The sequence below is a fragment of the Panthera leo genome, chromosome F2 (genome assembly GCF_018350215.1).
Source record: "Panthera leo isolate Ple1 chromosome F2, P.leo_Ple1_pat1.1, whole genome shotgun sequence".
Taxonomy (NCBI): Eukaryota; Metazoa; Chordata; class Mammalia; order Carnivora; family Felidae; genus Panthera; species Panthera leo.
Window position 1 is genome coordinate 63,753,218 of NC_056695.1, and position 15,232 is coordinate 63,768,449.

At 40.9% G+C, this 15,232-nt stretch overlaps 1 protein-coding gene across 6 annotated transcripts in view; it reads left to right on the top strand.

Annotated features, from left to right (window-relative positions):
- COL14A1 (collagen type XIV alpha 1 chain) overlaps window positions 1–15,232 on the top strand; it is a 211,852-nt gene that overhangs the window by 163,526 nt on the left and 33,094 nt on the right. For all 6 annotated transcript variants that reach the window (XM_042923826.1, XM_042923825.1, XM_042923829.1 and 3 more), the window contains 2 exons: window positions 11,236–11,289; window positions 11,755–11,826. In XM_042923826.1, coding sequence (XP_042779760.1) covers window positions 11,236–11,289; window positions 11,755–11,826 — 126 coding nt within the window. The remainder of the gene's footprint in view (window positions 1–11,235; window positions 11,290–11,754; window positions 11,827–15,232) is intronic.

Consider the following 15,232-nt stretch of genomic DNA (forward strand, 5'->3'; position numbering starts at 1 on the left):
TTGCAGAAAACTGCCCAGTTAGAACTCAGGGAGGCAGAGTTATTTTGTCTTTTCTTCTCACTACCCCCTTAAATCGCTTCCTATTACTGTACCTTCATTGCCCCTGATCCTGAGTGAGGAAAGCACACTCGAGACAGAGGCGGAAGCAGCTGGGATAAATCTGTGTGACGATGTCCAGTTTGTGCTTCTACGTCCTTGGAGAGCCTCGGCAGGAAGGGGAGTGAGTGGGATTTGCTCTAAGAGTGGTAGGCTACTCATCACTGCCCATTCGTCTTCCTTTTCAATCTTTGTCTTCTCTTATTGACAGATAAGAACTCCCAGCCCAAAGCTAGCACCAGCACCTTGACTATCGGCTTACAGAACAGTTAGCACCTCTTCCCTGGGGCCAGTTGCCCCTTAGTTTAGCTGGAAAGAGGGAAAGGTGAGCAAAAATAAAAAGGAGAAAATTAAACCTCTCCTCTTTAAGCAAGGAACATGTTTTCTAATGTTTCTAGCTTATTCTGGCTTTTCCCGTGAGGAATCTTTGACTCTTAGAGGCAACTCACATTCAGCTCTGGGCCTGGGGCCATAAGCAAGTCCAGCAAAAGTTGGACTTCCTCACTGAACAAGTCTCAGCCTCCTGCTGGCAAGTGATGGAGCGCAGTGCAGAACCACAGTTGATTTGATTTTACTTTTTTATTTTGTTATTATTATTTTTAAATACCTGAATTGTTTTTATTAAGTGTAATGGATGCATCTGGAATTAGGAGCATACTTAGCTCCTAAAGAATAACAAGAAACAACTTATTTATACAACATGTGGCAAAAATGCACCTCCATTAGGAATAACACCTTTAAAAACACAGCATAAAGGTTATACATTATTTTAGCATCTAACAGTCACTCTAATTGTGTTTTCCATTTCTATCCCTGAGGTTGGAAACATATTTTCATAGAATGTTTCCCATATGTACATTTAATCTTTCCATAAAACACTTAGTTGCGTAATAAGAATATGGCTTATTTTTTCTTTATTTTTAATTTAATTTTTTTTTTATTTTACATCCAAATTAGCATATAGTGCAACAGTGTTTTCAGGAGTAGATTCCTTAGTGCCCCTTACCCATTTAGCCCATCCCCCCTCGCACACCCCCTCCAGTAACCCTCTGTTTGTTCTCCATATTTATGAGTCTCTTCTCTTTTGTCCCCCTCCCTGTTTTTATATTATTTTTGTTTCCCTTCCCTTATGTTCATATGTTTTGTCTCTTAAAGTCCTCATATGAGTGAAGTCAGATGATATTTGTCTTTCTCTGACTGACTAATTTTGCTTAGCAGAATGCCTTCCAGTTCCATCCATGTAGTTGCAAATGGCAAGATTTCATTCTTTTTGATTGCCAAGTAATACTCCATTGTGTATGTATTTATGTGTATATATATACACACACACACACACACACACATATATATATATATATATATATATATATATATATATATGTATACCACATCTTCTTTATCCATTCATCTATCGATGGACATTTGGGCTCTTTCCATACTTTGGCTATTGTTGATAGTGCTGCTATAAACATTGGAGTGCATGTGTCCCTTCAAAACAGCCTACCTGTATCCCTTGGATAAATACCTAGTCGTGCAATTGCTGGGTCGTAGGGTACTTCTATTTTTAGTTTTTTGAGGAACCTCCATACCGTTTTCCAGAGTGGCTGCACCAGCTTGCATTCCCACCAGCAGTGCAAAAGAGATCCTCTTTCTCTGCATCCTCGCCAACATCGGTTGTTGCCTGAGTTGTTAATGTTAGCCATTCTGACAGGTGCGAGGCAGTATCTCATTGTGGTTTTGATTTGTATTTCCCTGATGATGAGTGAAGTTGAGCATTTTTTCATGTGTCGGTTGGCCATCTGGATGTCTTCTTTGGAGAAGTGTCTATTCATGTCTTTTGCCCATTTCTTCACTGGATTATTTGTTTTTTGGATGTTGAGTTTGATAAGTTCTTTATAGATTTTGGATACTAACCCTTTATCTGATATGTCGTTTGCAAATATCTTCTCCCATTCCGTTGGTTGCCTTTTAGTTTTGCTGATTGTTTCCTTCGCTATGCAGAAGCTTTTTATTTTGATGAGGTCCAGGACCACATTTTAAAAGGCAGCTTTGGCTAAGGGAGTAGGTCCCAAATGTTCATACCACAAAAAATAAGTGGTCATTGTATGATGGGATGGAGGCGGTAGCTGAAGCTATGGAGGCAATCACTGTGCACTATATAAATGCATCAAATCAACAACAAGTTGACACCTTAGACTTACACAGTGTTATATGTCAATTATATTTCAGTATGGCTGAGAAAAAATTGTGTCTTCAAAAAATTAGAATTTAAGAAAGTAAAAATCAAAGCAACAGTGCACGTCCACAGTGGAATGCGTTCAGCTTCATTCTGAGCCATTCCCACCAATAGCATTCGGGTCTCATCTTCCTTTCTCACTGTGTATCCTGCCACTTCCCTCTGGCTCCTTCCTCTTCTTTCCTTGGTGTCTGTGACCTGAGGGCCTTCCTGTGATCTTTGAGCTCCTCTGATGTAGAGTGGGTCTCTCAGCCCCCACCCTGGGCGTCAGGTGATCCTTAGCGAAACTACAAAGAACAGGCAAGATGTGGATGATAAATATAAGAAGTGAGAGAAAGAATTTGAAAAGGGAAGAAAGAAAAGAAAACATAACCTCTTTTCCAGTTCGGGGCTCACTTACTTCCAAGAGCATGATCTTTCTGTCAAACACTCCAAATAGAAATAGTAAAAATTATTTTTATTTTCCAGTTCTTAATATGGTTATATAAAAAGTCGGAGAGACAAGAAACAAAAATGACAAGGAGATAGATACTTTATGGCACCTGGTGGATAGTAATTCCTCCATAGTACAGAGGGTATTCATCTTTAAATTCCACGTGAACTTCATTTGGAATGCGTCCTTTGCCCCAGGTTACTGGTCCTCCCATATCCATGCCATAACCACAGCTTCCCTTTCTCAGCTGGAAAAGATCGAATGGTAGAAAAAAAATCTTCTACACATGAATTCTGCTGAACTTGCGAGGTTATGAGAAGCAGGGCCAGTGGTGAATATTGTAGATTTGGTCTGTTCGCCAGACCTGAGTTTGAACCCCCGCTGTAATGACATTGGGCCAGTTACTTGCTATCTCCAAGCCTCACTTTACTCATCTGTGAAGTGGAAAAAATATTTGACTCCATAGAGTTACTGTGGGAATTGATTCATATAAAGAATTTCTATATAAAAATTTAATTTTAGCAAATATTAGTATTAACTATTTTCAATGTAACCTAATAAGTCAGGACAGTATATTTTATAATGCCTGTGCTTGCCAAATTAAGATGCCTTGGAGGATTTTAAAGAACTCTAAAAAGGAGTCTAAGGAAAAAGCAAGTGGTTTGTTGCTGTTGTTTAACTTTCTTGGGTTCCACATTGAAAGTACACTGGGAACATGCTTCCTTTTGATGTGGCTTTGATGTATATAAAGGCCATTTTTGTGACGAATGTTCCATTTCATCGAAGTGAATTGGATTTAAAATATTATTGACAAATGGAATTTGAGTCAATTATCTGGATTTAATTCCTATCATAAATGCTAAGCAGTGATAAGAGATTTATCCAAGGAACATTTTCTTAAATACGAAGATTCATGACACTATCCCCCTTGAGTATTTTCCTCCTTCAGAAGAAATGTAAAAAGCCATCACAAAGCCAGTGGAGAGGATGATTTGGTTTTCTTTTTTGTGGGTCTAGATGGGTTTTTATAAAACCCAGGGAAACATTCTCACAGTCAGCCACAGTGATGATAGTACTTGCTGTTAGGACTTGGCAGCTTATCTGAATAAAAATAACAGGAATCGCTATTACTAATTATTGACTAAGTGCAGGTGCTTTATGATGTTAGTTCCATAATCCTCAGAAAACCCACAAATGCTAAGCACTTTTACCCCCATTTTACAGAGGAAGACTTTGGAGCTTAGAAAATGGAAGTATTTGAACAATGCCATACAGCTAGTAAGTGTTGGAACCAGGATTATAATCCATCTCTGTGGCTCCAACACTGAGCTCTTTCTTCCTAAACGTTATGTTTAATAAAGGTCACTATGGGATCATGTTCATGTAGGAAAGTCTTGCATTAAGGATATTTAATAAACAGGACTGAAGATACCTCGCCTAGAATTTTTGGGCTGTAAGAACCCAGTTTGGGTTACTTTCTTGGTGAAGTAGAAGTTGATAGTTCACACATAGGAATATGTTTCAATTACTTTTCACCTTCTTTTGGATAGTGGCACATCTGGGACACATTTGAGAACAGTTAGGGGATTTGTTGTGTGTTATTACTGGCTTTACAGATCCTTCTGTTGGAGCACGGGGTGCAGACCATATCTGCCTTGCAGTCTGGTTCCAAGGCCATCCTTCGGGGCCAGGCCAGACATTTCATATTCATAAACCAGCAGTTCTACAGCTTAAGGGATCAGGTTGTTGTTTCAAGTTTTGCTTTGTTTTTAAATACACTGATTCCTGGGCTTAGACCTCAAGATTCCAATACACAAGGTCTTGTGTGTGACTTTGGAATCGATAGTTTTAAAAAGCTTAATGATTCTGATAATCAGCTAGGTTTTTAGAAACACTGGATAGTATAGTGGGTTGCTATACTATTACGCCTACTGTATGTCTAAGTAATTTCTTGCATAGGATTTTATTGCTGTTTCAATTCACTGAATTTTTAGGTTACTGAAAATATGTTTATATATGTGTGTGTATATATATATATGTTTATATATATGTGTATATGTATGTGGAAATTTACATACATTTAAATTTATGTAAATGTAGGGGCACCTGGGTGGCTCAGTTAGTTAAGTGTTCAATTCTTGATTTCGGCTCGGGTCATCATCTCACGTCTCATGGGATTGAGCCCCACATTGGGCTCTGTGCTGACAACGTGGAGCCTGCTTGGGATACTTTCACTCCCTCTATCTCTGCCCCTCTCCCCTGCTCACTCGCTCTCTCTTTCAAAATAAATAAACATTAAACAATTCTTTAAATTACATATGTAATATATACATATATGACTATATTAAAAGGTGTATTGTGTATATATATGTAAATATATGCACATGTTTGTATATACATTTATACACACATAGATAGTGTGTGTGTGTGTGTGTGTGTGTGTGTGTGTGTGTCTGAAAATTCCCCAGTGTGACTCAACATGGTACCAACACTTAATGACTGATCTAACCTGGGCCAGTATTTACAGAGTCTGTGGCTTTTTGGTGCTTGGCCTCTTAATCTGGTGGTTGGTCTTAATCCTTTGCTGCAAGTAGCAACCTTATTTCCCATGGCTGACTGCCACGCTGGTACATTGGCTGGTGCTCACAGCAGTCCAGAGCCATGCCACAGGGTTGAAATTGTGCAGCAAGAATGTCTTCAAGTTTTTCTCTAGGCCTCACTAGAGAGGTTTGGTTCCTCTAAACAAACCCGTCAGATGCCTGTTGCTTAAAGATCCCACTGTACCTGAGGGTGTAGTGTAAGAGAACCTTAACAATTGGCATGTTCCAGAATCTTAAGGTTAATATCTGTGACTCACCATTTAAGTCTTCAAAAAAGGTATGGGTGGTGTGTATCAGGATTGAGTCACCAGTTCTGAACACTGATAGCTACCTAAACATAAATATTCTAGCTTCTGACTTTAATTTTAGTTACAACACTCTTTGTGGGCACATTGGTTTCATCCTTTAAATTTCATAGACACAGAACTTAGAAACTACAGACTTTTTAAGACTCTGTAGGAAATTCTTGCCACCTCAATGTGTGTATATATGCTCCAGAACATGGAAAAGAAAACAGCAAAATGGAAATGAATGAATGGTTAATTAAATGTCTATAAAACAGTCCACTTTGCCAATTTCAGCCATAAGTAAATTTAGTATTCATTCAAGTATCAGTGATTTTGAAAGCAAATGTTGGGGGAGATTTCCTTTTGCTGACAAATCATAGCCAACCATAACTTAACAGCTTGCTCATAGCCGACTGTTTTCAAAAACAAATTATAAAAACCCTTTTAAGCTTTTATAGCAAAACTTACTTTTAATGTGGGTTGTGGGTGCATATTAATATTTTAAGGTGGGAATCTCAGGAAAAGAAAAATGCCTGGATCTATTCATGTCATAAAACATCCCTGTTTGTGGGTGGCTGATTTCATGCACTTGAAAAAATATATTTGTCGGCTTCAGTGAATGTCTATATTATGCTTATCACTTAATCTTCTATTTCCTACTCTTCATTCTTCATTGCTTAATTAGGGGCTTCTGCTTTTTCTGGGAGTGCTTAATTCACAAACATACATCTTCTCAGATTGGCTACCTAACATGAAATGGAAAATGTATAGACATAGAAATGTTCTCGGAAATGCAAACACATTTTTAGTTGATAAGGGTTGATGGCCATTCATTCGATGAGCTGTGATTTAGATAAAGTTGAATCCCAAGGCTAGGATTTGCCAATTATTTTGCCTTGTAACATGCGGACATTTTACAGAGTTTTTCTCTTCACCAGGTTTATTGCTCTTGTATAGAAAAGGTCCTGCCCTTGCTCCTCACCCTGAGGTGAAGGGATGAGAGGCAGGATCTGAGCCCTGGCTGAATGTTGCCTGGTTTGCAAAGATGAGCTGTAATGTGGTGTCATCGTGGCCCACAGGCAGGGAAACTAATGCAGTGGCCCGATCATCCTGGGTCCCTTGATTCAAACGTCTCTCCAGTCAAGCCCTCTCTCCATTCCCTTGCCAGGATGCTGTGTTCTTCCTACATGTTTCCATGGAACTCTTCTCATCCATCATCATAGCACATTGTCATTTTCTTTCAATCATTGACTTTGCTCAAAACTGGAAACTTCTTGGAAAGACTGTGTTGTTCCTCATTAGCTATCCAAATCCTACCAGAAAGCACAGCACAGAGTAGCTCTGCAAATAATTTTCTAATGTGACAAATGTGAGGCTTCCAAGTAAAAAAACATGTTTACTCATGTGATTAAAAAATTAAACTGCAAATCATATTTACATGATGAAAAATGTGAACTTTTTATTTTCTAGGGTTAGGAAGAAAATTTGGGGAAAATGGGTTGGATAATGATTCTAAAATGGTATTAATTTTAATATCATCTTAGTTATAACAATATGGAACGAGTGCGTTTTATTTTGGAATCAGAGAAGCCGGTAACCCACGGTAACCTTAAGAATGCTTTTATTCTTGAACTGTCATATCCAAACATGCTCGATTGTTCATGACAATCCTTGAAAGAAGGTGCTAGCGTAAAATGCACTAGAGTGGCCACTGTTAGTGTCCTGATCAGATCCCCCTTTCCTGGCAGGTGTCCTGCATCCTGTAGCTGTGGATGTTGACTGCTAATGGTTCAGAATTGGCCCTTCCACGGAGAATTGCCCTTGGAAATGCCACCTTGGTCCCGGTTAATGACTAACTGATAGGAATGAATAAAACCTTACCATAGGTTATAGCTGGGCTATAACTCCCACTCCAGCTCTCCTCATGGGATAAGCTGAGGCCAGACTTCAGTGATAGCCAATTCTCATGCCTCTTCCCAGGCCCTCTCCTGCCTCCTTTCCTCCCTAGCAGGTGCCTCCCAAGTACAGTCCCTCTAGATATCAAAGGCATAATATCCAGGTCTGCTTCTAGAAAATTACCCCTAAGACATTCACTGAAATGAAATTTCAGCTTCTGAAAGTCCCTGACTCCTGATGCCTTTCTCCTGCATTGTGGACAGCTCAGCAGCAAGGGCGATGGCACTGGCATTTCCCCCCTGCCCTACACACATTTCCAGACTAATTATGCTTGAGATTAATACTTATTTAGTCAACACGGTAATCAGAATATTTCTTCCAGCATCCTCAATTTTATTCGAATTCTAACTAACATTTTGTTAGTACCTAGTTTTGTGCCAGCAATGTGCTAGGAAAATATTAGGAATGGAACAATGAGTAAAACTTAATGTCTGCCCTCTCAGCTTCTGGCAGGTAGAATGACACAGAGTAAGCAAACATCTTGTCTAGCATCCTTTTTTTTTTAATATGAAATTTATTGTCAAATTAGTTCCTATACAACACCTAGTGCTCATCCCAACAGGTGCCCTCCTCAATACCCCTCACCCACCCTCCCCTCCCTCCCACCCCCCATCAACCCTCAGTTTGTTCTCAGTTTTTAGGAGTCTTTATGTTTTGGCTCTCTCTAGCATCCTCTTTTGATCACACTCAACCATGAGCCCCTCCGCCAAATTTAGCTCCTATGATGTAGGAACATTGCTCTGTCTTCCCTTCCAGATGAGTCACATGTGGGGTCCAGAAATCAGGAGAATTCAGAACTGTTCACAAGAACATCCTTCAGTGCCGCTGTGGAGGACAGAACTGATGTGCCTCTTTTTCAGCTCCTTCCTCATGATTGGGAGGGGGGCGTAAATGTGTTATTTCCTGCAGATCTTCCTTGGAATCTTGCAGTTTTCTTATTTTTTTTTTAGGGTTTATTTATTTTTGAGAGAGAGACAGAGTGTGAGCAGGGGAGGGGCAGGAGAGGGAGTTACAGAATCCAAAGCAGGCTCCAGGCTCTGAGCTGTCAGCACAGAGCCCAACACGGGGCTCGAACTCACCAGCTGTGAGATGATGAGCCGAGGTCGGAGGCTTAACCAACTGATCCACCCAGGTGCCCCTGATGCACTTTTCTTTTAAGAAAATATGCCATGGCTTGCCTCCCTCTGTGAATAAACTTGCCCCTGCTTGTTTTGGGGAAGGCCTCCTGCAGCAACGCTACGGTGTTGATTGCTGGGCATTGTGTTGACCGTGTGTCATGTGTGGGTTACACACAGGTCCGTGTTTGCTTCCCATCCACTGCTGGAAGAGTTTTAAGGCAGGAAGCAAAAAATTTTCTTTTTAAAATGTCTTCTTAAATTATCGAATATGTGCCCAGAGTCCATTTTTTTCTTATGTGAACTTCATTGAGAAAATAATACATTTTTTAAAATTCCTTTTTATTTTTAATTATAAGGTCTCCTAACTTCTCTTGGTCCCACGTTTTCTCACTTACACCATGAGAGGATTGAACTGAAGGAGATCTTAGGTCCTGTTCATCTCTCACGTATTCTGATCTTTTATGCTATATTTAAACAACATGCAAAATAATTTCTTTCAGACTATGTCAGCATTAATTTTTGCTATTTAGTTAACAAATCCCCAAAAGGGTGTGTGTGTGTGTGTGTGTGTGTGTGTGTGTGTGTGTGTGTGTAACTTAATCTGTATCGGGGTCTATTACTGCAGCTTTTTGAATTAATTTTTTTTAAGTAAGTTCTAAACCCAACATGGGGCTTGAACTCATGACCCTGAGATCAAGAGCCATGCTCTAGTGACTGAGCCAGCCAGGTGCCCTCTGACTTAATATTTTTGACTGAATGTCTTAAATGAAAAAACAGAAATAGTAGTAAAACAACCCACAACTAGCGGCAGGTATATTAGTGTAGGATAACTGATATCACAAACAACCCTAAAATCTCAGTGGTTTAATGCAATAAAATAAAATAAAATAAAATAAAATAAAGTCTATTGTTGGCTCACAACCCAATGCTATCAACAAGATAGACAGAGGAGTGGGGAGGTCTAGTCTCTGCTCCATATGGTCATTTAGAAACTCGGGGTCTTTCCATCCTGGGACACTTTAATCTTTAACATGTGGGCTCTGAAGTTGCTACAAAAGGGGAAAAGAGAGTGGAGGATTACCCACAGGAAATTTTCATAAGCCAGAACTGGAACTGGCCCCTTTCCATTGGCCAGAATTCAGCGCTGTGGCTCCAATATGATTCCTGGAACTGGAGCCTGGGAATTTAGCCTCACAATGTGCCTGGGCAGAAAAGGAAAATCACAAATATCGGTGAGCTCTAGAATCATCAACCTTATCTAGTTTTCAGAGTTGCCAGTATTTGAGCTTGAGAGCATGAGAGGGCCTTGCCGGCCCCCCAGTGCTGTTCCTACATATTTATCCCACCCCCTCATCATGCCCCTTTGGTTCCTTTCTTCCCAGTCACACCCCATATCCTTTTGTCCAGTCTCATCTTTACTCTTCTATTTGATACCTTGAAGTAGGGAGAGAGAATGGGAATGTGGACAGGAACCCCTAAGAAGATGATTTTCATGGACAAGACAAAGTGGGAAAAAACAGCTCACTGGAAAAGTGGCACGGATTTCAGAAAAGGAATTGGGAGAGGCAACAAGTGAGCCAAGAGAGGTTGATTTGACTTGGGTTGAGTTGGTTTGAGATGGAAATGGATTTTATTCCGAAGAGAGACAAATCTCAAGACAAAAAGTTCACTTCTCCATGTAGAAGAACACGATGTTTTGATTAATATTTTATTAACCTGTTATAAAATTCAGACTGAAGATCCTTTTTCCTGTTTTTAACTGGATTGGAAGGACCGGCATCCGCAGTTTAGAACCATAACCATTCAAGAATCACTCGTGCCGACTGTTATATTTTTCACATAAAACCAACACACACTTACCCACATTAAATCATTTAGGAAGATACTTTCAGAAAGAATATCATTTGCCTTCTGCCTTAAGCCCTTCCAACATGGAATGGGAAGCCAGCATGCACTCATTTGTAAGCTCGTGATGACACATTGAACAAGTTGGCCCAGCAGTCAAAACCATATCATTGCAACAGGAAACCTACCCCACTGTTCTCCAGGCTGCTCCTGAAGAGTTGCAGTTTCAGATATTATAGTAATTTTGTAATGTCGATTTCTTTGATAGTCCTTGCCCCAAATGCTCTCTGACTTCAGATCATGAAGGATACTGACTCGTCTTTTTGTCTTTTTGCCTGATTGATTACCAAAACTTCATCTCCCTTTTCATTTGTTATGCTTGGTTTAAGAAAAAAACTTTCTGGAAACAAGTTCCTGTTTAAGTTTGTAAGTGGCATGTCTTACTTAGACCTAAAATTCTTGTGCTAGACAATTTCACAGAGCCAACAGACACAAAAGTCTTGCCAAGAACAATTCTTATGAAGGGTTTAGAAGCGGTGAATCCTTAGAAGTCCAGAGTAAGCAACAGCACTTGCCCCCTCCAAATATTAAATGGGATTAAGTACATCTATCTGAAAACCATATAAAGCAATTGCATAGTTAACACACTGTTTCTTTTCCCCAGGGCTTTCCTGGAAAAGATGGGTCCTCTGGCCCTCCAGGACCACCTGGGCCAATTGTAAGTATTTCCAGAAACTACTAGGATATGTTCTGCGTTAGAGCATTTCATTTCTTTTGAGAAATTTTCTTTTGCTCAACCTTCACCTTGGCAGCCATCTTTGCTCTGGGTTAACAACTCACTCCTTGGTACAGAGCTCTACCTGATATATCCATGTTGCTTGATAATTCTATCAGAGCCCCTTTGCCTATACAATCCCCTGCATTGATTTAGTTTTCCTTAAACATAGCTAAGGCTCAAATTTGAACAAACTACGCCTAATAGTGGGGCTTCTGAAAAATATCTCCCCTACTTTTATGGTAGTTGGGAACAGGAATGAGCAATGGATATTGCCCCAAGTCTTGGTGTTGAGGGAGAAGGAAGCTATCGCTGTGTGTGTTTGTTACTCCTTCTTGAGAACTGGCTGTCTTCGATGAGAATGTATGAGTACTCACCTTTGTTCCATTCTCCTCTCTCTCTATTCAGGGCATTCCCGGCGCCCCTGGAGTCCCAGGGATCACAGGAAGCATGGGGCCTCAAGGTGCCCTAGGACCACCTGTGAGTATGCAGCAGTAGCAGGTGCTCAGTCATCCCTTGGTTTACGTATGTGTTTAAATTTACCAGCATCTCTGTTGGCCAAAAATGTTTCTTCAGTATTGGACTCTGTGGGAATGTATGAAGGAAACCAGAGAAGCTTCTTGGGGAAAGAGTAAGCTCAGACCGTGCATATATCATGGCTAGAGACAGATGGTCCCCATAGGGAATAATCAGCTATGCTTCTGCTTATGTATATTTCCATTGTTTGCAATTCTCTGTTTGTCTAGGTAAGTTCAGTGTCATCTTTACAGGGATTGGGTATAATAGCTATGTGTTAATTAGGCCTGTCTCCTGGGGAAAAAATACAAAGTTGAGAAATTCAAGCATTAATAAGAATGGGAATAGGTTTTTCTTTCGAAATCCTGCAAGAAAGACAAGATTTCCCATCGAAACACACACTCACACGTAAGCAAATAAGTGAAAGCCAGTAAGTGGAACTAATTACCTCCCATTTTTGTGCTTCTAGTTTCTGAGGGTTTTTAAGTGTGATCAACGGGAGGGATAGAGATAGACTCAAGGAGAGAGAGAGAGATAGGAGAGAAAGAAATGAGCACATCCGGGTCGGTTTCCTCATCTGTAGGCTGAGGTGGTTGCATTTAATGGCCTCCAAAACCACATATGGCATCTTCTGTGACTTTCAAGTTGTTCCTTCTATATGTCGGTATTAGTCAGCATTCTGACATTATCTGTGACACACTAAATCTGTATCCGTAAACTGAAGTAATTGGAGATGCATAAATGTATGCAGTACCGCAAACAGGTGAAGAAGTTGTGGAAGAGTGAAATCTGAAGGGTGAGGGCGGAGATGTAAACGAGCTAAGATTCTATGGCTGCCATAGCAGATTACTGCAATCTTGGTGGCTTAAAACTACACAAATTTATTAATTTATAGTTCTTTAGGTCAGAAGTCTGACATGGTCTCATTGGGTTAAAATCAAGGTGTTGGCATTTCCTTTCTGGAGCTTCTAGAGGAGAATCTATTTCTTTGTCTTTTCTAGTGTCCAAAGACCCCCACATTCCTTGGCTGATGGCCTACTTCCATCTCCAAAGTCGGCAGTGTTTCAGCTCTCTGGCCATTCTTCCCTAATCACATCTCCCTCTGAGCACAGTCTAGAAAGGTTTTTTGCCTTGAGGACCTACATGATTATATCTGGGCCACCGGATAATCCTAGATAGTGTCCCTAGATAACCTCAAAATGTTTGACTAAGTCACATTTGCAGAGTCTCTATTGCCACATAAGGTAATATATTTACAGGTCTGGGGATTAGGACATGGACACTCTGGGGGATGCTTTTTCTGCCTACCACAGTCAACAAAACATTACAGAAACATTGGTTCTCATTTGGAAAGACACCACTCTCCCTCTGGCTACCCAGACTGCCATACTACTTTTTGTTCTCTAAACTCATTTCAGTACAATTATGTCATCCTCAGAGTTCTTTCCCAAGCTAAGATTTACATGACACATATGCAGGTGTATACACACACACACACACACACACACACACACACACACACACACAAGATATGAACATAAAAAATGCCTCCAGATTTTAGCAAGCACATCCTTATTTGCACACCCAAATGAATGCTCTTCTCAGCAGTTACTTTACAAAGCCATATACTCATTCCAAATACAATGTCATTGTTCAAACACTTTTATATCTCCTCTTTTCAAATCCAGCTGTAATGGGTCACAGAAGAAAATTTGATTGCTTTCTCTTCACACATATAGTTTTAATCCAAAATGGTATTACTAATTATGGTCATGCATGTGGAAGCATACTCTAACACTCACCTTCATGATCATGCACAAGCACACATGCAGGCACATGTGCATAGACACACACACACACACACACACACACACTCCTGTCTGTACCATCCTTTCACTGTAAACTTTTCCGTTCATTTGGTCCTAGTCTATTCCTCACCAGAAAAGAGAATTGAAAACATTATCTCTCCTACCAGGCTTTAGTCTGCTTCCCAAACTGTTCTTGGGAACAAGAGTTCTGGAATATGTCAGTGGGGCTCGGAGAGTAAGGGGTGCTGGTTAAAGCAGTGTCAGAGACTGTGCATACTAAATCTGTTTCTCAGAAAGTCATGAGGGATTTCAGGACATCCTGAAATGAAATGAGAAATCCTGATGCCTCAAAGACTTTGAGGCATCCTGAAATGAAATGAGAAAAAACAAGAGCCGGTTAATTTGGGTAATAAAATCACGTGTGCACGAGCTGATCTTTTTGTTCCTTGAACTTTTGCTGACACCTCCTAGAACTAGTTTCCCTTAACCTGAGCTGGGTTCATATGATCTATGAGAGATGGGATAGGAGAGAAGAACCAGCTCCAGGATCCTACGGAGAAGAAAATGGGGTGTACGAAGGGTGGAGAATGTGTTAGGTAAGCAGAACCCCACTCTGCTTATCCACCTGGCCTGCTGTAGCTCTTGAATATGGCCATATAGAAATGCCAACAAACTATTTCCCGGAAAGAAAGCACTCGTTAATAATATTGTCTTCGATCATTGTAAATCAACAGAAAAGGGCCCCCGTGGCTCTGGAATTTTTATCCAAGACAGAAACCATTTAGTGTATAGGCACTGGGCGGGGACGCCACAGTGGTAGGCTGTGGGTATTCTGTCAAAAGCCAGTTGTTCTCTGATCTGTCTCGCCCAGACTTTTCCTCGTGCTCCGTGCTCCATGCTCCGTGCTCCGGGAGGTGAGCAGCCAGATGCCTGCTGGCTGCCAGACTGGCGTGACTAGTAAAGCAGGCTCAGTGTCGTGGTGTTAAGGCCTTGATTGATTTCCCATGGATGTCTGTCTAGGAAGGCAGGAGGGAAAGAGACCAAGAAAGACAGACTGCCCTACTGAAAATAGCAACGTGTTTCCTAGGCCGGTGCCAGGAACGTGTGCTTTCATGCACTCTGCCTGCAGCCACCGACTTCCCCGGGTGGACCGTGCTTTGCTGCGGCTGCCGGCGTAGCTCCTACCTGAGGTTTAAGACTCGGCTAAAATACAGTGCCTCCCCTGCAGGGGAGCACACAGAGATGAAGCTCATGTAAGAAGGGGCCATGAGTTTAGCTTGAGATCAATATAGGTAGACAGGTCCACTACATCATTTAAAGAGCGCTGCATTAGAAGTCAGGATTTCTGGGTTCTAGAAGTGGCCCTGACATGACCTTAACTAGCTGTGCGAGCCACATCACTGAAGCCATTTATCTAGACTGTCAGGACGTCAGTTTCCTAAGTCACTCATGTAAAAATATTTGCTGGGTAGTCACAATATATGCAAGAGACATGGGGAAGAGGGGTTCCGAGGGGTACAAAAGATGACCAAGGAATTTTCCCACATTCATGGAAAGTCTAG